Source organism: Baudoinia panamericana (assembly GCF_000338955.1).
Source record: "Baudoinia panamericana UAMH 10762 unplaced genomic scaffold BAUCOscaffold_10, whole genome shotgun sequence".
NCBI classification, from domain to species: domain Eukaryota; kingdom Fungi; phylum Ascomycota; class Dothideomycetes; order Mycosphaerellales; family Teratosphaeriaceae; genus Baudoinia; species Baudoinia panamericana.
In genome coordinates this window covers 521,170-542,761 of record NW_006911266.1, presented here as the reverse complement: position 1 = coordinate 542,761, position 21,592 = coordinate 521,170, and the positions used below count along the sequence as shown (strand labels likewise).

At 54.6% G+C, this 21,592-nt stretch overlaps 10 protein-coding genes across 10 annotated transcripts; 7 read left to right on the top strand and 3 right to left on the bottom strand.

Moving 5' to 3' along the window:
• Positions 1-30: 30 nt before the first annotated feature.
• BAUCODRAFT_216599 (uncharacterized protein) lies at positions 31-1,897 on the top strand. Its single transcript, XM_007680764.1, has 4 exons — positions 31-127; positions 294-644; positions 696-990; positions 1,048-1,897. Exons 2-4 carry the CDS (start codon positions 391-393, stop codon positions 1,771-1,773), a joined length of 1,275 nt encoding a protein of 424 aa, XP_007678954.1. The 5' UTR covers positions 31-127; positions 294-390; the 3' UTR covers positions 1,774-1,897.
• Positions 1,898-2,002: 105 nt separating this feature from the next.
• Positions 2,003-4,516, top strand: BAUCODRAFT_36431 (uncharacterized protein). The gene is made up of 3 exons (XM_007680437.1): positions 2,003-2,607; positions 2,666-4,163; positions 4,228-4,516. The coding sequence occupies exons 1-3, from the start codon at positions 2,460-2,462 to the stop codon at positions 4,259-4,261; spliced, it is 1,680 nt and encodes a 559-aa protein (XP_007678627.1). The 5' UTR covers positions 2,003-2,459; the 3' UTR covers positions 4,262-4,516.
• Positions 4,517-4,821: 305 nt separating this feature from the next.
• On the bottom strand, positions 4,822-6,653 carry BAUCODRAFT_216315 (uncharacterized protein). Its single transcript, XM_007680763.1, has 6 exons — positions 6,468-6,653; positions 6,241-6,407; positions 6,073-6,177; positions 5,795-6,019; positions 5,604-5,746; positions 4,822-5,552 (listed from the first exon to the last, which is right to left on the bottom strand). The coding sequence occupies exons 2-6, from the start codon at positions 6,340-6,342 to the stop codon at positions 5,021-5,023; spliced, it is 1,107 nt and encodes a 368-aa protein (XP_007678953.1). The 5' UTR covers positions 6,343-6,407; positions 6,468-6,653; the 3' UTR covers positions 4,822-5,020.
• A 590-nt stretch (positions 6,654-7,243) lies between these two features.
• On the top strand, positions 7,244-9,422 carry BAUCODRAFT_216276 (uncharacterized protein). The gene is made up of 5 exons (XM_007680762.1): positions 7,244-7,520; positions 7,568-7,752; positions 7,807-7,936; positions 7,997-8,674; positions 8,728-9,422. Exons 1-5 carry the CDS (start codon positions 7,359-7,361, stop codon positions 9,160-9,162), a joined length of 1,590 nt encoding a protein of 529 aa, XP_007678952.1. The 5' UTR covers positions 7,244-7,358; the 3' UTR covers positions 9,163-9,422.
• Positions 9,423-9,536: 114 nt separating this feature from the next.
• On the top strand, positions 9,537-10,731 carry BAUCODRAFT_36425 (uncharacterized protein). The gene is made up of 3 exons (XM_007680436.1): positions 9,537-9,749; positions 9,805-10,128; positions 10,204-10,731. The coding sequence occupies exons 1-3, from the start codon at positions 9,683-9,685 to the stop codon at positions 10,476-10,478; spliced, it is 666 nt and encodes a 221-aa protein (XP_007678626.1). The 5' UTR covers positions 9,537-9,682; the 3' UTR covers positions 10,479-10,731.
• Positions 10,732-10,843: 112 nt separating this feature from the next.
• Positions 10,844-11,283, bottom strand: BAUCODRAFT_36424 (uncharacterized protein). The gene has a single exon (XM_007680435.1). The coding sequence runs from the start codon at positions 11,180-11,182 to the stop codon at positions 11,009-11,011; it is 174 nt and encodes a 57-aa protein (XP_007678625.1). The 5' UTR covers positions 11,183-11,283; the 3' UTR covers positions 10,844-11,008.
• A 419-nt stretch (positions 11,284-11,702) lies between these two features.
• BAUCODRAFT_58055 (uncharacterized protein) lies at positions 11,703-12,640 on the top strand (the record flags this gene model as incomplete). The annotated part of the gene is made up of 2 exons (XM_007680551.1): positions 11,703-12,253; positions 12,493-12,640. Coding segments are annotated over 2 exons (699 nt in total), but the record flags the coding sequence as incomplete, so codon positions are not given.
• Positions 12,641-14,159: 1,519 nt separating this feature from the next.
• BAUCODRAFT_215943 (uncharacterized protein) lies at positions 14,160-16,397 on the top strand. Its single transcript, XM_007680761.1, has one exon. It carries the CDS (start codon positions 14,466-14,468, stop codon positions 16,068-16,070), a length of 1,605 nt encoding a protein of 534 aa, XP_007678951.1. The 5' UTR covers positions 14,160-14,465; the 3' UTR covers positions 16,071-16,397.
• A 2,018-nt stretch (positions 16,398-18,415) lies between these two features.
• Positions 18,416-19,910, bottom strand: BAUCODRAFT_215932 (uncharacterized protein). Its single transcript, XM_007680760.1, has one exon. It carries the CDS (start codon positions 19,624-19,626, stop codon positions 18,658-18,660), a length of 969 nt encoding a protein of 322 aa, XP_007678950.1. The 5' UTR covers positions 19,627-19,910; the 3' UTR covers positions 18,416-18,657.
• BAUCODRAFT_215946 (uncharacterized protein) lies at positions 19,881-20,795 on the top strand. The gene is made up of 2 exons (XM_007680759.1): positions 19,881-20,091; positions 20,152-20,795. The coding sequence occupies exon 2, from the start codon at positions 20,194-20,196 to the stop codon at positions 20,602-20,604; it is 411 nt and encodes a 136-aa protein (XP_007678949.1). The 5' UTR covers positions 19,881-20,091; positions 20,152-20,193; the 3' UTR covers positions 20,605-20,795.
• Positions 20,796-21,592: the final 797 nt, after the last annotated feature.

The following is a 21,592-nucleotide window of genomic DNA, read 5'->3' as shown; positions in this document are numbered from 1 at the left end:
TCTCGCCAGGTAGCGAAGCACTAATATTTTTTTTTCGATTTCCATTTCGCGTACCCTGTTGAGCAGGCTCCTTGATTGTTCATTCACCATTGTGGACTCAAGAAGGAAACATTCACTACCAATCGGGGTACGTAACAATCGGTCACTGGGCTCTTTATCGCATGCGGACAATGAACTGGCACAATAGAAGCTTCGCACAACGTTTGCCGTACAAGCAAAGTCTCAGATAGCCGTCATAATCTTCTCTTACAACCTCCACGCTGTTCGAACAAGTAAAACTAACTTAATCACAGTCGCATAGCAGGTCTATCCGACAAACGATACTCGCTGATTCCCACACCTACACTCATTTACATTACGGCTACAAAAACGAAGACGAAGAAGGCCAACATGAACACCATGTCTGCATTTCTGGTTACCGCTCTGCTAGGCTTCACCGCCACGGTGAATGCGCACATGTTCATCTCCTCGCCTGCACCTATCCCAGGCAGTGCGCCTAAGGATCCTCTCGATGCTAGTGGAAGCAACTTTCCATGCCACGGAGTCGCTCTGCCTTCCTCGGGTGGTTTGTCCATGCCTGCCGGCTCGTCTCAAGTGCTGTCATGGGAGCTTGGTAACGGCGCTAATACAGCTGTACATGGAGGGTAAGGCTGTTGTTACGCTTCTTGTGTAGAATCATTCTGACGTCTTGATAGGGGTTCATGCCAGATTTCCATCACCTACGAGACGGATCCGGCCAAAGTCAAGGATCCGAGCAACTGGTTTGTCATCTACAGCATCGAAGGCGGGTGCCCAAGCAACACTCACCAGAACCTCGACGGTCAATACACTGGCCCTCAGGGCAGCTATAGCGGCGCGCTCTCGTGTCAAGATCCCAAGGCTAACGGCGTCGATTGTGTCAACCAATTCAACTTCAGTATCCCGCAAGGCGTGAAAAACGGCAACGCCATTATGTCCTGGACGTGGTTCAACTCCGTCGGCAACCGCGAGGTAAGTTTGTTGAAATGTCAGCCTTCTGAAGGACCATGCTGACGTTTGTTTGCTTAGATGTACCAAAATTGCGTGAACATAAACCTTTCCGGCGGCGACGGCTCGGAGATGAGCGAGCTCCCGACCATGTTCGTGGCGAACTTGGGCAGCGTCAACCAATGTCCAACCACACAAAGCGTTGACCTGCTGTTTCCGAACCCTGGCAAGTATGTCACGACCAAGAAGCCGTCCGGTGCGGCTGCCTCTACCGCCATCACGTTTCCCATGGCCACACCGAGCGGCACTGGTTGCAACAATGACGGTGGCTCCGGTTCTGGCCCAGCGGCACAATCATCTGCGGCGCCCGCGGCCCCTTCCAGCGCAGCGTATAGCGCACCGTCAGCAGCCCAGTCCGCTAGCCTTTCACAAGCGACCGGTGCAGCTAGCAGCGTGGCTGGCAATGCCGCCGTGACCGTGACGACTATGGCTACAATCACCGGCCAGGCTTCCTACGCCCCAGTCGCCAGTTACGCTGCGTCATCGGCTGCAGCATCTTCTGCGGCATATTCGGCTCCGGCTTCTGGCTCCGGCTCGTCGACCCCAAGTGGCAGCTGCAGGAACGGCGCACTGCCTTGCTCAAGCGATGGCGCTGTGGTCTGTATGGGTAGTCAATGGGGCCTTTGCAACCATGGTTGCGCTGTTCCAGAACCGCTTGCTCCCGGTACATCTTGTTCGAACGGCTTGATCACTCGGCGGAGTCTGAAGCACGCTCACAGGCACTTCGCCGGTCTGCGTGGTTATTGAATGAAGACTGAGTTCCATGAGTGTGTAGCTTTTCACAAGATTGCATTGCGCGGCGTTGTTGCAGCGCATACTATGGAGATAGCGTCAATTGTATAGCATGAATACCCAACATCTCCGACCAACATGACCATGGCCCTGTGATCTCTGGTTCGAACGCATGTACACCAAGCCAGGGCACGAACTGTTGATTCACCTACAACTAGCTTGTCTGCCACCAGAAACTCATGAGAATGGCGACACGTAACTGCCTAAAGCTGATGTCCAGCAATTTCCCGAATTGACGTGTGCCTTTTCAGGGACAGCAGCACAGAGAGCGAAGGGTCCAGAGTCTCGAGCGCGGAGTTGGTGGCGTTCTTGCTTCTGCGCCAGCCTTGTGCCACACACTCTTTCCGTCTGTTGTGCTTCCTCTTGGTTTGTTCATCACTGCGTACATTGAAGCGTGAATCTTCTATCCGGGTGCACCTGAACATACTGTCTCACTGGACCAGTCTGACTTCATCTTGACCCGTCAAACCCTCCTTCAGCCGCACCCAACAGGTCGCGTGCAACACCTCAAGCCACACCGCAGTCCACAAGCTCTCAGGTGCTGTCTCTGAACATACACACTTATCTGCCAAAGTCTACAGTGGTATCAGGAGTGAGAGATCGATAGATCCTGAGGAGGCATCGACAAAACGACTGCCACCATGGACGGCCAGTCGGTCGACCATGCGCAGTACGCCGACAATGCGGTTCGCGCAATTCAGCAGAAGAAGCAAGTGCCGGAGATAGATTTCACATTACACACCATGGAGGATGGAGTCACGGTCAGCACGCAAGACCGAGTCTGCAGAGGTAAGATAGCCTGCCTTGCGCACCCCTTGAGGCTGGTACTAACGGTACTGTTACGTAGATGTACAAGCGCCGGCCTTCAACACACCCACAGAAGATCAGCTTTTATCGCCTGTAGATCGATCGAAACCCAACCTCCACTTCCTGAAGCAGCATCTCTACCGCGAGGGTCGCCTTACCGAAGAACAAGCGCTGTGGATTATCAACGGAGGCGCGCAGGTTCTGCGCGCTGAGCCAAACCTGCTGGAGATGGACGCGCCCATCACCGTGTGCGGTGACATTCATGGCCAGTACTTCGACCTCATGAAGCTCTTCGAGGTGGGTGGCGATCCAGCAGAGACACGCTATCTCTTCCTTGGCGACTACGTGGACCGTGGCTACTTCTCGATCGAGTGCGTACTCTATCTGTGGGCGCTGAAGATGTGGTACCCGAACACTCTGTGGCTGCTGCGAGGCAACCATGAGTGCCGTCATTTGACCGACTATTTCACCTTCAAGCTGGAGTGTAAGCACAAGTACAGTGAGCGGGTGTACGAGGCCTGCATAGAGTCATTCTGCGCATTGCCGCTTGCAGCTGTCATGAACAAGCAGTTCTTGTGCATTCACGGTGGCCTGAGCCCCGAGCTACATACACTGGAAGACCTGAAGTCGTTGGATCGTTTCCGAGAGCCGCCTACCCACGGTCTGATGTGCGACATTCTATGGGCAGACCCGCTGGAAGAGTTCGGTCAGGAGAAGACGCAAGAGTACTTCGTGCACAATCATGTCCGAGGATGCTCTTACTTCTTCTCATATCCGGCCGCTTGCGCCTTCCTCGAGAAGAACAACCTCCTCTCGATCATTCGAGCGCACGAGGCGCAAGATGCGGGCTATCGAATGTACCGCAAGACCCGAACTACAGGCTTCCCATCCGTCATGACCATCTTCTCTGCGCCCAATTATTTGGATGTATACAACAACAAGGCTGCAGTGCTAAAGTACGAAAACAACGTCATGAACATCCGCCAATTCAACTGTACACCACATCCTTACTGGCTTCCCAACTTCATGGACGTGTTCACCTGGTCTCTGCCCTTCGTAGGCGAGAAGATCACCGATATGCTCATTGCCATCCTCAACACATGCAGCAAGGAAGAATTGGAAGATGACACGCCATCCTCGACTGGCCCCGCCTCGCCACCCTTGGCCCAGGCAGCTTTGGATCCGGACAGCACGGAGTTCAAGCGTCGAGCCATCAAGAACAAGATCCTGGCCATCGGTCGGCTGTCCCGCGTCTTCCAAGTGTTGCGTGAGGAGTCCGAGCGCGTTACGGAACTCAAGACTGCATCTGGCGGACGCCTTCCGGCTGGCACGCTCATGCTCGGCGCGGAGGGCATCAAGCAGGCAATTAACAGCTTCGAGGACGCGCGGAAGGTTGATCTGCAGAACGAGCGGTTGCCACCGAGCCATGAGGAGGTGCGGAAAAGCACTGAGACGGCGCGGGATGAGGCGTTGAAGCGGGCGAGCAGTGAGGCGGACAAGGACGAGAACTTGGCGAGGGTAGCCAGGAGAATTAGCCAGTAAGTGGGCAGAACTATGCTTCAAAGCACGTGATCACGCTTGCATTGACTGACAGTGATGCAGGTCAGCAGGTTCAGGGCGGAGTCGCAAGCCATAGATCGCAGGCGAGACGTTGCGTAAGACGCAAAGCGAGTCAATGGCACTGACGGGGTAGTGTGTTGATGAACGACCATGTCGTAATGTCTGTGCATACAAGGTGGCGTTGGGAAGGTGAGACGACGAGCGTTTTACAGGTCTCAAAGCGACAGTCTTTGAAAAGCCGGATGTACCTCTGCCTACTTCGGGCATATCGTCCGCCGTACATTCATCCTTTGTCGCGATCCGTTCGGCGCCACGCTGCAGGTACAGACTCTGGCCGCACGTTAGTCGGGTTCGGATAGGAGGTGCCTGTATTGACAAACCCTTTGCATGCTGTCCGAGTTTCCGTCCTATCCACGCATCCTGTTCTGCGTGACGCATCTCCTATATTCCACAATAATTCGTAAACTCGTTTTCTCATTCACTCTCGAAACGTCCAAATCATCGTCTTGCATCCTTGGATGCTCCCTCGGCTGACCGAACCGACATTCTGACAGCCAGGGACTCGACCCCCCGAAGAGGCCAACATCATGCCTGAGCCGACTGCACTGCGCGCGGCCTAGCACTTTGTTTTGACAAAGCGGAGGAGACCGCAAGGGTTGAAGCTATGCGCTTGGCGCAAAGTATGACACTCTCCCATCCTCAAGATAGCACCCAGGCATGCTGTCAAAATCATAGCTATCGCGCGTCGTCTAGATAGGGCGAGGCGCGCTGTTGAGCTCTCCAGATATTCTAGTAGGTCTCGATCTGCTTGTACACGGTCATATCTGTTGACAGTTCAAGTCACCGCCTGTATAAGTTCAGCTTGCGAGTGACGGTGATCGGTCTCGGCTCCGTCAGAAGTGGTCCCACGACGGTCCAGCTCAGTATCATTGTCGTCGTACTCAATGTGGTACTCTACCTGCTTCTGGATCATGAGCATATCGTTGAACGGGGCGCTGCTCCTGCGCTGAGTAGGAGGGTAGACTTCGGTTTGGGAAGATGGTGCGCGCCGCAACTCGTCGCCGTTACTGGTGTTCGTGCTAGCCATTAGACTTGATCCCACAGCAAGCGGATATGGCTCCATGATATAGCTCGGACCGAGGTCTGAGACACCATATGTGCCTTCTCGCTGTCCAAGCGATGCTCCGAGCATACCAGTCGCAGCCCGGTCCATGAAGGGCTTCCACGCCGGAATAGCAGAGGTGATAACGGTGAGCATGACTTGGCAAATGTTGAGCGTGCCGTAAGGGACGCAATCAAAGTTCGGGTCGTCCGATTTGGCCAATTGAGAGAGTAAGGTAAGGCGCGCAATTTGACAGAAAATGACACTATAGGCGAAGTCAGTACCTTGCTAACGAGCAGAGGGCTGATACACGTACAGTATTCGAAAAGAGAAGGCACAAGCCACAAGCGATTTCTTCTGCCATGGCATGCGCAAGTCCCAGATGACGCGTGTCGGTAGAGCGATCAAAGCGAGGTCGGTCAAGATGTCGAAGACTCCGATCGTTGTCCAGAACGCAAACTGTTGTTTGGTCAGCTCAATGGTGTAAAATTCAGACGATAGCCTCACAAGGTTAACGCATTTGCCGGTTGTGTAGCCCCAGGGCTGCGGTAGGTTGCACTGGAACGAGACCGTGAAAATCGACGCTACCATCCATAGCGCTACGAGACTGCTCAAGACCATAACCGTGACCCTTTGAGACCTGATCACCGCCAAACGCCAGATAAGAAGCAGCACGGACGCTTTGGCTAGTCCGAGAACCATGAGGTATAAGACGTTGGTAGCATATGAGTACTTTGTGCGAGAGTCTGTCAGCAATACCCAGACAGCACGACAAGAAGACGTACCTTCTCGATATGAAGCACGTCCACTGGGTCAAGTAAGTACGCCCGCTTCCCAAGTCCAGCATTCACTGCCAGTGACACAGTTACCACCTCTCCCACAGCGAACAGCTGGGCGTAACAATTCGGTAAGCAGGTGTAGCTTCGAAGTGTTGAGCAGCGCGCGACACTTACCATAGCCACGGCAAGAACCGCATCATCGGGTCCTGGTATGTGCGTGGTGAGGAAACGGATGCTGAGTCGCAAGGCCGTCGCCAGTATCATAACCACCAGCATATACCAAACGACAATCTGCAAGATGGCGCCATGGTCATCGGTGGTAACGGCGCCGTGGCGTGGACCTTCCACATATGACGAAGACATCAGCCCTCACAGACGTCGATGCTGTGAGCAATGCTCACATTGAGCACCTGTGGCCGGTGTGGTGAGGTTGTCACAGACGAACCGCAAGATCTAACATGGAGTGGAGTAGGATCAGGTTGGCGGTCGCGCGGATGACATTCCCGACCTCGAGCCATCCCGCCTGGCCCGCGCCCCCTGACGAGGGACCTTATCTGTAACGGGTAGAAGCTGTTTGGGTACCCACTGGCGATCACGGCACCCGCCCCGCCACTTGCTCCATTCCAACTGGTTCAGCTTGGGCCCCAGCACCGGCGACCTGCCGTTGTTCAATGGTGGTGCGTGGTCTCGCGCCTAGCAGCAGACCCGGTTGACAGCATCATCGATTCCAACGAACCGACAGGTTGCCGACCGCTGTCTCTGCAAGTCTGGCTTTTCGACTCGCTTCCAATTGTTGAATCTCCGCTCCACAGACTTGCACTAATTCACAAGCCCTTCCGTCAGCTCCCCGAGGATCCCCGACACGCTAGGTGGAAAGCGGTATATGAAGCTAAAACTTTAGTTTGCGACAAACACACCAACGTGTCCGGCAGAGCCCGCTTCGCTTGCATTTGGGAGGAGACTCCAGGGTCTTCGTTGATCGACCGTCCACGAGCTGTGCCGCACACCTGCGACAGGTTGCAGCTTCTCCGAAGATCGAGGACCCTGCGAGCACCTCGGCATATCATATGGGGCGCGCACACCCTGTCAAGATCTAGGCGTGGCGGCGGGCAACGGCACACAGCCGTCTTCCGCTCGAGCCGGCAATAGCGTCTGGTGAGCTCGCATCCCTCATTTGACCCTTTAGTGATGTTCCCCGAAACTCGTTGCACTTCTTGAGACATTCTGTCTTGTGGTGTTCCACAGCCTTTCTGCGTGGCGTGCACATCCTCGTCTCGCTACTGATCGTCAATATGAGCTTTTTCAACTCGCATCGCCAGAAGGGTGTTGCATCTGAGCAGAAGCCGGACACCAATGTCGAGAACTACGACCTCGGCCTCAATGGCGAAGACGCCCAGGGTGTTGATCGCGATGTCCTTGACATGCGCAAAATGGGCGTGCGACAGGAGACGAAGGTACGGCTCGTCCAGGCGCAAGTCTTCGCGTGACTGACGATGAGCAGCGGCGGTTTGGACTGGTCACCATTCTTGGCTTCACGACGACTATGATGTGCACTTGGGAGTCTGCTATTCCTTTCTTCACCACAGCGTTCATCAACGGTGGCGGTGTTAGCATGATATATGGCTACATCTTTGCTTTCTTTGGCGCTCTTGCCACTTGCGCATCTATGGCGGAAATGGCCTCAATGTCTGTCAACTCCAATGCTTCTATGCCAAGCGCACAGCTGATTGAATGACACAGGTACCCAATCTCTGGAGGGCAATATCATTGGACTGCATTGCTGGCCCCGCCCAAGCATGCGAAATTCCTCAGTTGGTTAACCGGCTGGCTCAGCACCCTTGGCTGGCAGGCTGCGGCCTCTACCGGAACTGTGCGTATAGGCTGAACATTCAAAACCCAGATCCGTGACTGACTAACACTGCGCCAACAGTACCTTGGCGGTGTCATTATCCAAGCACTCGTCTCCCTGAACTACCCGTCCTACGAACCGCAAAGATGGCAAGGCACGCTTATACTATTTGCCGTCTTGATTGTCACACTCTTCGTCAACACTGTCCTGATCAAGCTACTACCCGGACTGGAAGGCGTCGTGCTTATCCTGCACGTTATAGGCTTCTTTGCCGTCCTCATTCCTGTCGTCTACCTCGCGCCAATCAGCCCGAACGCCTTCGTGTGGTCAGAGTTCACCAATCTTTCCGGCTACAGCAGCAGTGGTCTCTCGTGGCTCATCGGACAGAGTGCCAGTGCTGTACTCTTCATCGGCTATGATGGAGCTTGCCACATGGCCGAAGAGGTGGAAAACGCATCGATCAACGTACCGCGGGCCATGTTCTTCACCATCTTCATCAACGGTGCACTAGGCTTCGCGACCTACATCTTCATCCTTTACTGCTTTGGCGACCCGGAGGATGTGCTCACAAACTACCCAATGCCATTTATTGGCATCTTCTACAACGCTCTACAGTCCAAGGCGGGCACTACGGCGTTGACATCCCTACTGATTGCGATGTACATCTTTGCAACTTTCGGCTTCGTTGCTTCTGCCTCTCGCCAAGCCTGGGCATTCTCCAGAGATCACGGGCTTCCCTTGTCCAAGGTCTTCCGACGGGTAGGTTGTTTCTAATTCTGCAAAGCTGAACGTAAAGTCTGATTGGTATGCAGGTCGATGCACGCTGGGCCATCCCGGTCTGGACGATTGCGCTTACCGGCGTCATCAATGCTCTGCTCGGTTTGATCAACATCGGCTCCTCTGTCGCCTTCAACGCCATTGTGAGCCTTGTCGTGTCCAGCTATCTCTCGTCCTACCTCATTCCCATCGTGCTCATGATAATGAAGCGACTCCGAGGCGAGCGCGTTCAACTCGGGCCATGGACCCTGGGGCGGTGGGGTCTACCGATCAACATCATCGCTGCGGCTTACACGCTGATGACCGTCATCTTCACCTTCTTCCCGGTGGCACTGCCAGTCACGAAGGAGACGATGAACTATTCTTGCGTTGTCTACGGTGGTGTGGTCATACTGGGTCTGATCTACTATGTCACTATTGGCCACAAGACCTACATCGGTCCTAAAATTGACATCAACATTCGTGATTAGACCATGAATAGATAGCGCAAGGACGAAACATGGTCTAGAGGAGGTGCGAGTGACAATCTCAACCGATCCACTGCACGTCGGATGTCATGTTCTAATACCGGCTGCAACGTTTCTCATGTGATTAGTAGTGGTTTCTATCACGCCTAGCATGCCATTCAAGATGATGGAAGGTTGCCATGTGGCAGCCAGTGGGGGCTTGCAACCAACAAGAAGCTCTATTGGCTAGCCCTCAATTCTCGCCTAACAACATCCGATGAACACGCACAGCACTATGGAACTCGCAATCTGCAAGAAGTCTTGGGCCTGCATTAGCTTGCGTCGCTTGCACACAGGCGTCATGCAGCTAGTGGGTGATGATTTCGCTGCTGCAATAACCGCAACAGACTCTCACCTAACGCCACTACCGCTTGTGATGAGCAACTGCAGCTTTACTCATCCACAGACGACGGCGAGCGCGTGAATGATTGCAGTGTCCACCACCCTTCGAACTACAGTGACCGCTTAGATTTGACGCTGGAGGATGGCTCTGGAGGTGGCACCAGCAGAGGAGGGCGATATCGATCGCTTGATGGAGATTCAGTTCTCTGGTCAGTGCTCGACCTCTTTGTCCAGCAACGCAATCACGCTCACCTAGTCCTTCAGCCTTTGAATCAGATCCTTACCACGATGCGCTTTTTCCGGGAGATCACTATGCGCCGTCAACTCGGAAAGCAGCCGGGGACCGCACGATCATGGAATGGCGACAGGATCCGTCCGCTCGTTTCATTAAGTGCACTGACCGGGAATCTGGCGTGATCCTCGGGTACGCCAAGTGGAACTTCTACGAGACCGAGCGCCCGCGTGAGGAATGGGCAAAGAGCCCCGAGGTTGACTGGTACAGTGGCAGGAAGAAGGAGATTGCTGAGAACTTCCTGGGAGCAACCGCGGCCATGAGACAGAAGCTCTGGGGTGGCGATCCCCACTATCGTGAGTTCGGAACAGCCGTCTGCGTATGGGTGATGGCCAGTACTCCGTGTGAAGTTTCTCTGACCAATCACGCAGTTTTAAACATACTATGCGTTCACAAAGATCACCATCGGAGAGGCGCGGGAACAATGCTAGTACAATGGGGAGTCGTTCGTGCCGAACGCTTGGGTCTTCGATCATGTCTTGAGGCCAGTCCGGCAGGTTACCCCCTGTACTTGAGGTTAGGATTTCGTCAGGTTGATACTGTTGTCGTCAAGGCTGCTGATTGGGACGGGAGCTTTGACCGACACTACATCGTCATGCTGAAACAACCGGAGGAATTTACAAGCGTAACGGCGCATGAGAGGTAGACGAATCAGGGAGATGAGAGCCCTAGCACTTGACGCATAACGGTTGCGACTGCCGACGTCTCGTCAACGTCTTCCAACAACACCTGCTTCTTACCCGAGCTTTCGGGAAGTAGTGTGATGGCGTGGTTATTTCTGGTATGTCACTCGTCAGCTCGATATGCGGCTAATATAGTGTATATGCACCTTCCTCGTGCTCGTCTCCAAATGTTCCCGGAAACGCAGGAAGAAGTTCAGACAACAAGCAAGTTCTTAGCATTAATGTTCCCACTCACAGTCTCAAGCACCACAAGGCTGAACTTACCCCAGGGCGAGATTAAGCCGAGCCGGAGACGATCGCGAACTCCGTCTTAGAACTAAGGCTGTGGCCCGGCTTCACTTGTACGCTAACCACGACAGACTACACCTGGACCGTCCTACCCACAAATTCGATTCTGGACTGCATTTGCAATCGATATCGCATCTTAAGGGTAATGACGGAGCGCAACACAAAGCATGGGAAAATGCAGACAGAAGCATAGACCCGCCGAATGCTACAGACGCTCATTGCTCTTCGGCTTTTCCACTCTGACAAACGGGTAATGCCAGTGGTCAACAGCGGCAATACTTGCGTACATGCGGCCTTGGATCAAGGCATGACCAGGAAGGCCTTGATTGTTACTTGCGAAGTCTAGCATTTGCCACTGGTCTGGGACGGGGGTCTGCATGTGGTGTCGTCTTGTCTGCACCGCCACTGTGGCTATTCGTGGCTGCTCCACACTGTCGATCATCTGTATGCAGGGCCGCTCATGAACCGAAGCCTTATTGAGCCAATCGCAAGCGGCCATTCTTGTGGTAAAGGTCGACATTGGGGACCGACCCTCGTGTACGCGCAATTCTGAAGGGTTCCAATGCTTCGGCAGATCCGACCGAGCGTCCGTGAAGACTCCTATCTTCGCGATACACTTCGGCTAGGTTGACCTGTGCACTTGGACCCGACATGTGCAGAAGAGAACCCTTTGGGCTGAAACATGCTTGGGTTGTTGAAGTTCTGGATGTCATACCCTTGGTCCCGTGATAACGTCCACGTACATTGATCATCCTCCGTCCGAACAATTGGGGTCTGACCCATCATCAAAACTTTCCAGTTTTCCGTCGCGTTGTTCGTTCTTATATGATCACTGCGTTGCATAACATGCGTCGATGGCATCAAGTTCAAGAGGGTCACATTCGCCGTTGCCGACTAACGCGCTCCAACCTTATCGCATGCATGTCTCGCAGCGTTACCTCGACTTGACGAAACAGAAACTTGAATTGGCGCGCTTCCCACGCGAACCTCAAGGCCTCCAGACCGCCTCCACTCAAACAGGAGTGTCGAAAACCGAGTTGGAACCGTTGGTCGACCATTGGCTTGAACGATACAACTGGCGTGAGCAAGAAACGTTCTACAACGACGCTCTTCCGCAATTTCGTGCAGCAGTCAACGGTACCCGGATACATTTCGTCCACCGACAGACACAAGCGCCAAATGCGATACCATTATTGTTCGTCCATGGCCTGCCAGAGAGCTTCATCGCGATCGCACCGATGATTGAAGCCTTGTGCGATCCGATTTCGACACCACCACGTGGAACGGAGAACGCGCAGGCATTCCATGTTGTCGCACCGAGCATACCAGGCTTCGGATTCAGCGATGCAGTGCTGGAGGATGGAAACGTCATGACAGCGACAGCAGCCATCTTTGATGCGCTGATGAAAATGTTGGGTTATCATCGGTACATTGCGCACGGATCCGGATGGTGAGTACTTTGTCCTGGGCAGTTGGGACGCGTCTGTTTGATCGATTAGCGTCGTAACACGATCGTAGAGGTACTGCATGGTGCTTGCGACCGTATCGTGAAGATGGCGACGAACGGCGACGGACGCGACGCGTAGCTTACCTCCCTCATTTCGCAGGATAACACTTGATGTGCAACATGCTGACGGTGAACAGGGGTTTCCGCATCTGTCGGCTTCTTGCTCTGGGATGCATTGATAGTTGCATGGCCCTTCATACCGTCAACCCTGAAGTCCCACCACCAAGGTTCGGCTACTCCTCTTTCATCGTCTGGCTCAGATACCGAATGGCCAAGCTGACCTTTGCAATGCTACGCAGGTCAGGCTGGGGCTACACAGCAGAAGAGATGGCTCTTTCTGGTCTCTCCCTACAGTCACCAGGCGCTCAACACCTGGCCGGCGCGGTGCAGGGCCTGACACCTCCTTTGACGCCAGGACAGAGATCTGAGGTGGGCGAAAGACCGCAAACGCTGGCGTATGCGCTCTGTGACTCGCCCCCCGGACTCCTGGCGTGGATGTTGGACGCGATACGTCCCGTCGGCCTACGCGCATCATCTCTATCACCACCTGCTTGGGGTCTGTCTCCGCCTGGTCAGACATTGGGATCAACGCGCTCAAGCCCGCAGGCCGTCAGCACGCCAGGAGCAGGGCGCTCGCCGCAATACCCTCAGCCGCTTGAACTAGGCAGTCCCAGCACGCCTTGGACGCCAACCGCGATAATCACGTGGACGATGATATACTGGCTGCCCGGGCCTGAAGTAGCGTTGAGATGGCTGGTCAACTCGACAGCACTGCTACCGTCGCTTTGGGTCAGCCACAATAACGTTCCGCTGGGTATTACGCATTTCAGAGACCCTACTACACCTGGCACCGGCACTGGAATAACTCCGCCGCAGTGGGCAGAGTCCTACCATCGAGTGGTGATGCTTACCAGGCGGGATGGACGGGTACGGTTCCCTGCTTGGGAGCGGCCAGCTGAGGTCGTGATGGATCTTCGAGAGCTTGCTGGGATTGTTACTGCACAGTTTGGGCAGACTATGCATTTCCAGTGAGGTTTATCTGTCGTTGCATTGAAGGGAGAGGGTTGCGTGCAAACGTGGATAGTATGCAGCTAAGGGGGGCTCCAAATATACCCTCTGTACATCTGTTCACTCCGTCGGACCGTTGTGCTAGGAATTCGTGCAACGTTCACGCGCCATATCTGCAACCTCGAAAGCAAGACACAGATCTCGCAGCCAGGAAACGGGCGAGGCTTGGCATGCGATCGCGATCTGTGGCGCAGGTGGCGCACGTGGCAAGCAGGTGCATTCGGCGCGTCTCGGCGCTCTGACGTTGGAGCAAAATTCCCGCGAAATCTGAAAGCCTCAAAGATTCTTTTTCCGAGCATTCGAGACCTCCAAGAGCAAGACATATTGCCCTACCACGAGCTAGTCCACGGAGGATTGGCAGCATACTACAGCCTCAAGCCTGTCGAGTATTCACTGTACCATATGGTACCGTGAGCACAAGACCATCAATTCCGGATCAGGCAGTTACGCCTGAACTTCCATCTCAAGCTGGCAGACTCATTGAGTCACGGGACCGCTTGTAGACTGGCTCTGTAGTAGAGCTCGTCTTCCGTTCGCCACCTAATTATCCCGCACACCTTCCATGAGCCCTGAGGACCTTCTTCGGTTTTTCTCCAAGCCAAAGAAGTACGGTCTCCCTCTTGTGTAACCGACTTAGACTCGTCACTGACTGCTCAACCAGGCCCAGATAACACCGACTTCGTTCTTCCATTCACAACTTCACTCACGCCTGAACACGTGATAGCTCTGCTTGATCGCCCGATACTTCTGCCAACCATCAAACACATCCTCACTGCAATCACCAAAACGTAGCCGGCAACATTAGGCCTCGCAAGAGCTCTTTTGTTCCGCTTCGCGCACGGCCTCCCTAACGTCACCTAGAGACGTTTAAATAAACTATACCAGAGTATTGCTGCTGGCGCAAGCCAGCCTCCAACGAAGGCAAGGACAGGGTGGGCCTACGCTCCTCAAGCGGGGCTCACGGTTTTGGCCAGCAGATAGTGTTTCACCAGCAGTTTGACGAGCGACGCAACCAGCAAACATCCTTGCTAGGGACAGCCAGTCTTCCGTCAAGCAGACGCCAGTCCGCAAAACGTTGGACTCGGAGATGACCAGCTTTGGCATCCCATCGAACTACACAAATTCTCCGTCATCTGTGCCTGGCACGCCGCATCTGACGATCAATAAGGACATCACTGCGCTCGACCTTGATTCCAGCAATCAATTCGAGGGACCGGAAAAGCTACTGGAGGTATGGTTCTCGGCTTCGGAGACGGCACTACCTGCCTCTGCCTCACCTCACGGTCTGAAGGTCGTTTCGCAAGATGTCTGGAAGGGCATGCTTGATCTTGTCAACTGCAAGGTTCTGTCTGTGGTCGAAAGCCGCAATGTCGACGCCTACCTGCTTTCCGAGTCAAGCATGTTCGTCTTCCCGCACAAGCTTGTACTGAAGACGTGCGGCACCACCACACTTCTTTGCGGTCTGCCGCGTATGTTGGAGATAGCCGCTCTCGAAGCCGGCTTTCCACATGTCAAAGCGAATCTGCCCATCGGGATCCCAGCTGCTGCTACACCACATCGCGTGTTCTACAGCCGCAAAAACTTCCTCTTTCCAGATCAACAGCTTGGTCCGCATCGTAGCTGGCGCGATGAGGTACGCTATCTCGATAAGATGTTCATGGGTGGCAGCGCCTACATGATAGGCAAAATGAATGGAGAGCACTGGTACCTGTACATTACCGGTCCAGGCACGCAGCTTACGCCACCTGCGAGCCCTGAGCGTGATTTTATGCAAAGCAAGACTCAACCGATTGTTTACCCGGAAAGGCACCTTACTGAGATGGAGAATGGCGACGAGACGCTAGAGGTTTTGATGACAGATTTAGATGTCAGGAATGCTCGCCAGTTCTACCTTGACAACGCAAGCACGATTGCCAAAGACAGTGCACGCCGCACCCACGAGGCTCGCAAGGACGCCATTCACCACCTTGGCGTCATTGCTGAACGGAATGTGTCCGACCCCAGCATCTCCGGAAAGACCCTCGTTGACGGCTTTGGCAATGGCCGTGATACTACTTCAGACCAGGATGACGACGCACAGTTCGATGTGTTCGCGCAAACCTTGCCTGAGCATTCAGGCTGCAGCTCAGATACCGAAGACAACACGGAACCGCTGACGTTTTCCCAAGAGTTCAGCACTGAGGGCCACACACTGGGCTCGGTTGTTACAGAACACTGCGGGCTTGCCGACGTTTACCCGGCGTCTGTTTATCCAGATGCCAAGATTGACTCGTACCTCTTCACCCCTTGCGGCTATTCCGCTAACGGAGTCGTGCCAATGCCTGGCGACGGAGACTCAACGAACTACTGGACTGTGCACGTGACGCCTGAGCCGCAATGCTCATACGCCAGCTTCGAGACGAATGTGCCTTCTCGCGCGCTCGGACGGGAGACGGTGGACGTGGTGCAGCAGGTCGTCGGCATCTTCAAGCCTGGCCGCTTCAGCGTCACGCTCTTCGAGGCGAAGGCGGAGGACGACAAGTTGGCTGCGAAGAAGGACAAGCTTATGGACTATGTCGAGGGCTATCGTAGGGTTGACCGGATCGTGCATGACCTGGAGGGCTACGAGTTGGTCTTCCGGTACTTTGAGCGTGAGGATTGGAAGGGTGGCGCCCCACGATTGGGTGAGCGGTACATGATGGTCGATGACTGATGTTTACGGACGGTGATCCTTTCTTTCATACCTCGTGTTCACGGTTGGCGTCGACTCTTGTTGCATGCTATGCCCGAGACGGCTACTTTATGATATCAACGACGTGGAAAAACATGTAGTCGAAGTAATCTCTGTTGGGAGGAGCTTTGCAGTCATGATACACTATTAGTACATTTCTTAGCGGCGGGCCTTTTCAAGTTCCTCTCGGCAGCGCTGGACTGCGTCCCTCGCCTTTTGCCAGCTCTGCACATCTTCTGGCCGCACACTCGCTCTGCCTCCGTCGCTGACGAGCCGCCGCAAGTGAGCCTCAATGTCAGCCAATACCCTACGTCCGTTTTCTCTCAGTGTATCAGCAAAAGCTTGACGCTCCTTACCCCATAAGCGCTGCAGGCGACGTAAACTCCACACCAACCCGAGGGCGGCTACTGCACCTGCGGTCTGTATTGCTGTGCCGGCGGTAGCTATGTAGATCCAGGCCGCGAGTGCACCGGCGCCTCCGATTGTGCTGAAGGTAGACAACAGCAAGATCTGCGCCTTCCGGTGCAGTCCAGGTACCACACTGTTCAGCATCTGTTGCCGAGCCATGTGAATTGTCTGTGGCCAAGGTGGGAGGAAGACTACGTTTCCCCGTTCCAGTATCTCCGGCGTAGGAGTCAAGCTTTGCGGCGTTGATGCCATGGCCAATGCGCCAAGAGCGTTTGCAAGGTTGGGCTGCGCTTTGGGACCCATTTCCGGATCTTTGTCGAGGCTTTGGCTTGCGGGTGACTGCGAATCCGAGAAATCCAGAGTTGTGCTGGCTCCGCGAAGCTCAGCGCTCGTCGCAAGTCCAGCCTGTTCAATCCTGCCGCTTAGGTAAACGACGGTCTGTTCAGCATCAACTAGCCAATTTAGGCGCAGCACGTCGGCGGCGGAGACCGAAATGTCGTCGATACGCCAGAAAAGGCGCCACCAGGCTGTCCGACGCCACGTTTTGGACAGCCAGGCGGACTCGAGATTGTACTGGAGGTCATGATGCCAGCCAGCAGAATCGTCAGAGATAGCCTCGGCGAGCCGACTTCGAACTGTCTCCGGCACAGTTTCCTTCGCCGCGGTCGAACGCTGCAAAGTCTCCGAACGCTCGATTGCCGCTGTGGTGCTCAGCAGGACCGAGTCGAGCAGCTTCAGAACGGTCGAATGCAGCGTATCGGCTGCTTGCGCTTGTTCAGGCTGAGCCTGTGCGATCCAGCGCGAGAGGAGAGTGACTCGGCTGATCTGCCATTCCTCACTGAATCTGGCGCCGTTGGCGTTGCTCTCGCGGAAGATTTTCAAGGCATGGGTCGCCAGGTCTAGATCAACCACATTATCGGTTGCAGCTTCCTCCGAAGAAGCTTCACCGGTCGAGGAGCGCAGCGGTAGACTCAAGGCAGTGTATATAAGCTCTGCCTTTGCCAACGACCGAGGCAGCCGGCCGTACTCCACAGCTCCTGTAACACCTTCTGCGACGAGTACTGCCTTGTGCACAGGATGCCTTACAAAGCCAACCCTGCCGCCTGCAGCGTTAGGCGTTACGAGAGGCGGCACCAGAACAGCTTCCTCGATATCGTCGTGGCTGAGGCCGCTTTCTGAAGAGCTCAGGGCATTAAGCGAACTCAGGAGTATCTCGACGTTGTGCCGTCGTAGGAACGGAGACGGTACATGCATGGCGTATAGTAGTGGACTCTGCCGTACTACGTCTCCGCTGTCTCCATACCGTATAAGCAAGCTCCTGCCATCCTTCGCGGAGTCCAGTATCTCTTGCTCCCACGGTTCTGCTTCAGCCAAAGGGTCGCTTAACAACACTCTCGCCAGCTTCCTCGCGGCCACAGCTCCATTTGCACCAAGACCGACTACCGCAACACGTATTGTCGGAGTGCTGCTTTCTAAGCTTCTCGCGGCCAGTTGCAAACGTGATAGGTCAATGTAGGTGCTCGCTTCACCTTCTAACGCAAGCAATCGCTGGTGCAGCTCTCGGTATGCCGGCGGTACGGTCGACGGGGCATTCACCGCCGTGGCAGACGCGAGGGTTCCCTTGGTCCCATTCGACGCCGACCGCGCGTTCGATTGCGTAGGCGTACGTATGGGTAGCGAGCGCGGATCAAGGCTGGGTCTTGAAGGGTGTCTCGCGCTCTTTCGCGAGTCGTGATCAACGCCAATTGAAATCGAACGCCGGAAGAGGCTCGTTGGCGTTGAACGCGTGCCCCTCTGGATGCCTTGAAGTCTGCAGCTTTGGCATACATATGGCTCGGTCGCTATTGAGTTGCTCAGCAGAGCGCTTCGGGGCGCGAGGCGAGAAGACATTGCACCGTCGGATTGTGTGCATGAAGTACCTACAAGTAAGCTTGTTAAAGCTGTGAGGGCGCGGAAGTAACTCCGGTGAACTCTCTCGCGCCTTTGCACTCCCAGTCAACAACACTTTACTGACCGGCAGACGATCATGTATGTACATACGTTGGACACAATTGAGTTGAGTAGATATTGTTTTCATGCTTTCATATTACACATTCTAGATAAATTTTTGATTGGTCATATCTACATGGTTCATCATCAATCCATGATCCACTACACTCCTCTACGGGCCAACAGCGGTGCCCACGGAGGTAGGTGTCCTCTGCAGGTACTGGAGAGCACCAGGCGTGCGTGCGCAAGAGCTGCTACCGGTCTGGTTGACCGGGAGCCACTGGCCACTTTGTGGGCGGTTGAAGGCGTGGAAGTAGTACCACACCTCGCTGATCTGCGTGTAGCCATTGTCGGTGGAGTTGCGGCCGGCAGCCGTGGTGTTGTAGCGTGGGCCGGAGCAGCCGACGTACGGAGTCGCACCGTAGCCAGTCCTCAGAGCCGACTCAATGGCCGACAGGGAGTAAGTGGTCGTGTTTGACGGGCGGATGCCGGCGGCGCTGAGCCAGCCGTAGGTGGGCAGGCGCCTGTAGTACAGGATGGCGGTCTCGAAGAAGTCGACAACCTCCTGGTGCTGCACGTACTGTGGGCCATAGCATGGCACATCGAACGTGCTAAAGCAGGTAGCGTGCTTGCTGAATTCGTGGCCCCAGAAATCGTAGTTTGGTCCACCTTGGTTGATCCAGAAGGTGTTCATGTATGCAAGGAGGTCGTTTCTTTGGAATGGAGTGAGGAAGGTGCCAATGTTCGGGCCGGTGTAGCGGGGCACGACGGTGCCATTGGGCAGGCCGTTGGTCGTGTTGGGACTGGGGCTTGGGTCGAATTGGCGCGTCAAGTCGCAATACTGGGTGTAGCTGCCATTGCAGAAATCGGGCCACAGACCGTGTAGGGTCCAAGTATTGAGGGGAAGGACCTGACCTTGGCTCTCAAGGCCGGTGTAAGTGTCCCAGTATTGAGTGGACAAGAAGAGACCACCAAAAGTTTCCGCGCAGCACGAATCGACAGATCGCGGGTTGGCTTGAGCTGAGCAAGAGAGGACGTTGGGCTGGAGGACGCAGGTGTGGTTGGTGGTAGTTTCGTTGTATAGAGAGGCGGCAGCGGTGGCCGTGATGGCCGCGATGGCCGCAACAGTATAGCTTTTCATCTTGAATGGTACAACCGACGGAATGGAACTGTAGATGGTACGAAGAAGGAAGATGAGAGGAGTGGACCTACCTTCTTGTACGCGCCAGACATAGACAGCGTGCGACCAACGTTAGTCCTTCGAAGCATGCAGGTACCGGTCATACATTGGAGTGAAGTGCCTCCTCGTGCCTGACTAGAATGCGTTGATTCGTGAGCGGGCTGCCGTTCATGGTCGATGCGGCCTTGGCCTTCTGTACTTTTTCCCTCTTGGCCAAATGATGTAAGGTTTGGCGCCGATCGCCGCCTCTTACGGTCGGCCCAAGGCTGTTCTGCGGCTACTTTCGACCACGTTTTTGTCCGCCCAGCCACAGTGTCGTGGCCATTATATTCGATATCCATCTTCGCGACATCAGCTGTGCGATTGCGGCTTAGCACATAATGTAATTGAGTCAACGGAGCTTAGCCGTGACACACCTTGCTCTTGGTATGCTGAGAAGACAGGCGCTGCCTGTCACCTCGCAAACGCTTACTTGAGAATGAAAAGTTGTTCTGAGCACATGACCCTTCTGATTCCACCGCCGATTCCATGAAGGGATTAAGGTGCAGTCACGACAGTCTCCACCTCGATGTGTCTAGCCATGCCGTACAGGCCAGGTATCTTCGTTATAGTGATGCCCAGAGATTGGCCGCTGGCCAGCAGCCGAAGGCGACCAAGAAGCAAAGTACTATGAGCTTGCCACCAACGACACAAGGTCTTCAGCCAAGGGTATGTTTCCTAAATACCACTTGCGGCGCGCTCCCCTTGGACCCGAAGTACCCTCCTCAAAGCCTTCGGTTGTGGACACGGCGTAAAGATCGCAACATTGTCGCAGACCGAGGCCGCACGGTACACGTTGTACCGCATTCCATTGTTGCAGATGAGGTAAGGTATATAAGCATTCGAACATTCCCAGAAATAAATCGACAGTGTGTCCGCCTCCATTTGATGCTATTCTAGCTTATCTGCAGGCTTTCTATCACGATTCCCTGTCACGACGTCGAAACGTCCTGAACTAACCTTCGTCTGTTCGAAAAGACGGGCTTCCAGACAAGACGTATTTGACTAATCATCCATTTTGTGCTCCGTGGGCTGATGTCGAATCAAACTGCGTCAGAACGCTATGCAAAGGAGTCTTCATTGGTCAGCCCCAGTAGGACGATCTGCTAGACGTGGCGATCAGCATATTCTCAGAAGACGCCTATGCTCTCCTCATGGCTGAATCACAGGACTTGTACGAAGTTGGCAAGGACGCACTATGCTGTGGGCACACGTATGGCGGCAGAAGAGTCGCTGTGGTCTTGACTGCTCGCTACCATCCATTTCCCAATTGGGCAGAAGATGTTGATTGTGCTCACGCTTGGCCTGCATCTCATCGCCAATGGTATTTCGACAGTTCTGAGGCAGTACGATCATCACAGCAAGCCTGGCCAAGAAGCGAAGGCTCGACAGGTCAAGGCTCCTGCTACGCCGGACGGCGAGACGGCAGTACAAGCCTCCGTTAGGGTGGACAACGCCCAGCAAACTCTTTCCGGCGGGACCACGATGCACAGAGGTCGCTGCCAAGGCTCTGGCTCGGCCCGATGTGCAAGACCGCTCCCCACGAGCTAGCGCCCTGCTTTGGGCTCGATCATCCAGGTTGTGTCTGTTGAGCGTGCGTTTATGGGAAGCACGACCAGCATTAAGGACGACCACCACCAGCTTTCGTATGTCTGTCCTGTAGACACGGTGAAGCTTCCCAACGCAACTGCAGCGGTGAGTACGATGCTTGCTCTGTATTGCGTGCCTGATGTGAGCGCTCTCCTAACGCTAAGCATATATGCGACTTTCGCTGCTGGCTTGAATGTGCGACTTCGTGAAGTCGAGTGAGCCTGGAAATGTGGAGGATCGGAAATTGTTGGAAGTGTTTGGGCATGAGGGGATGAGTCAACCTGGAAGAGGTTCGTGG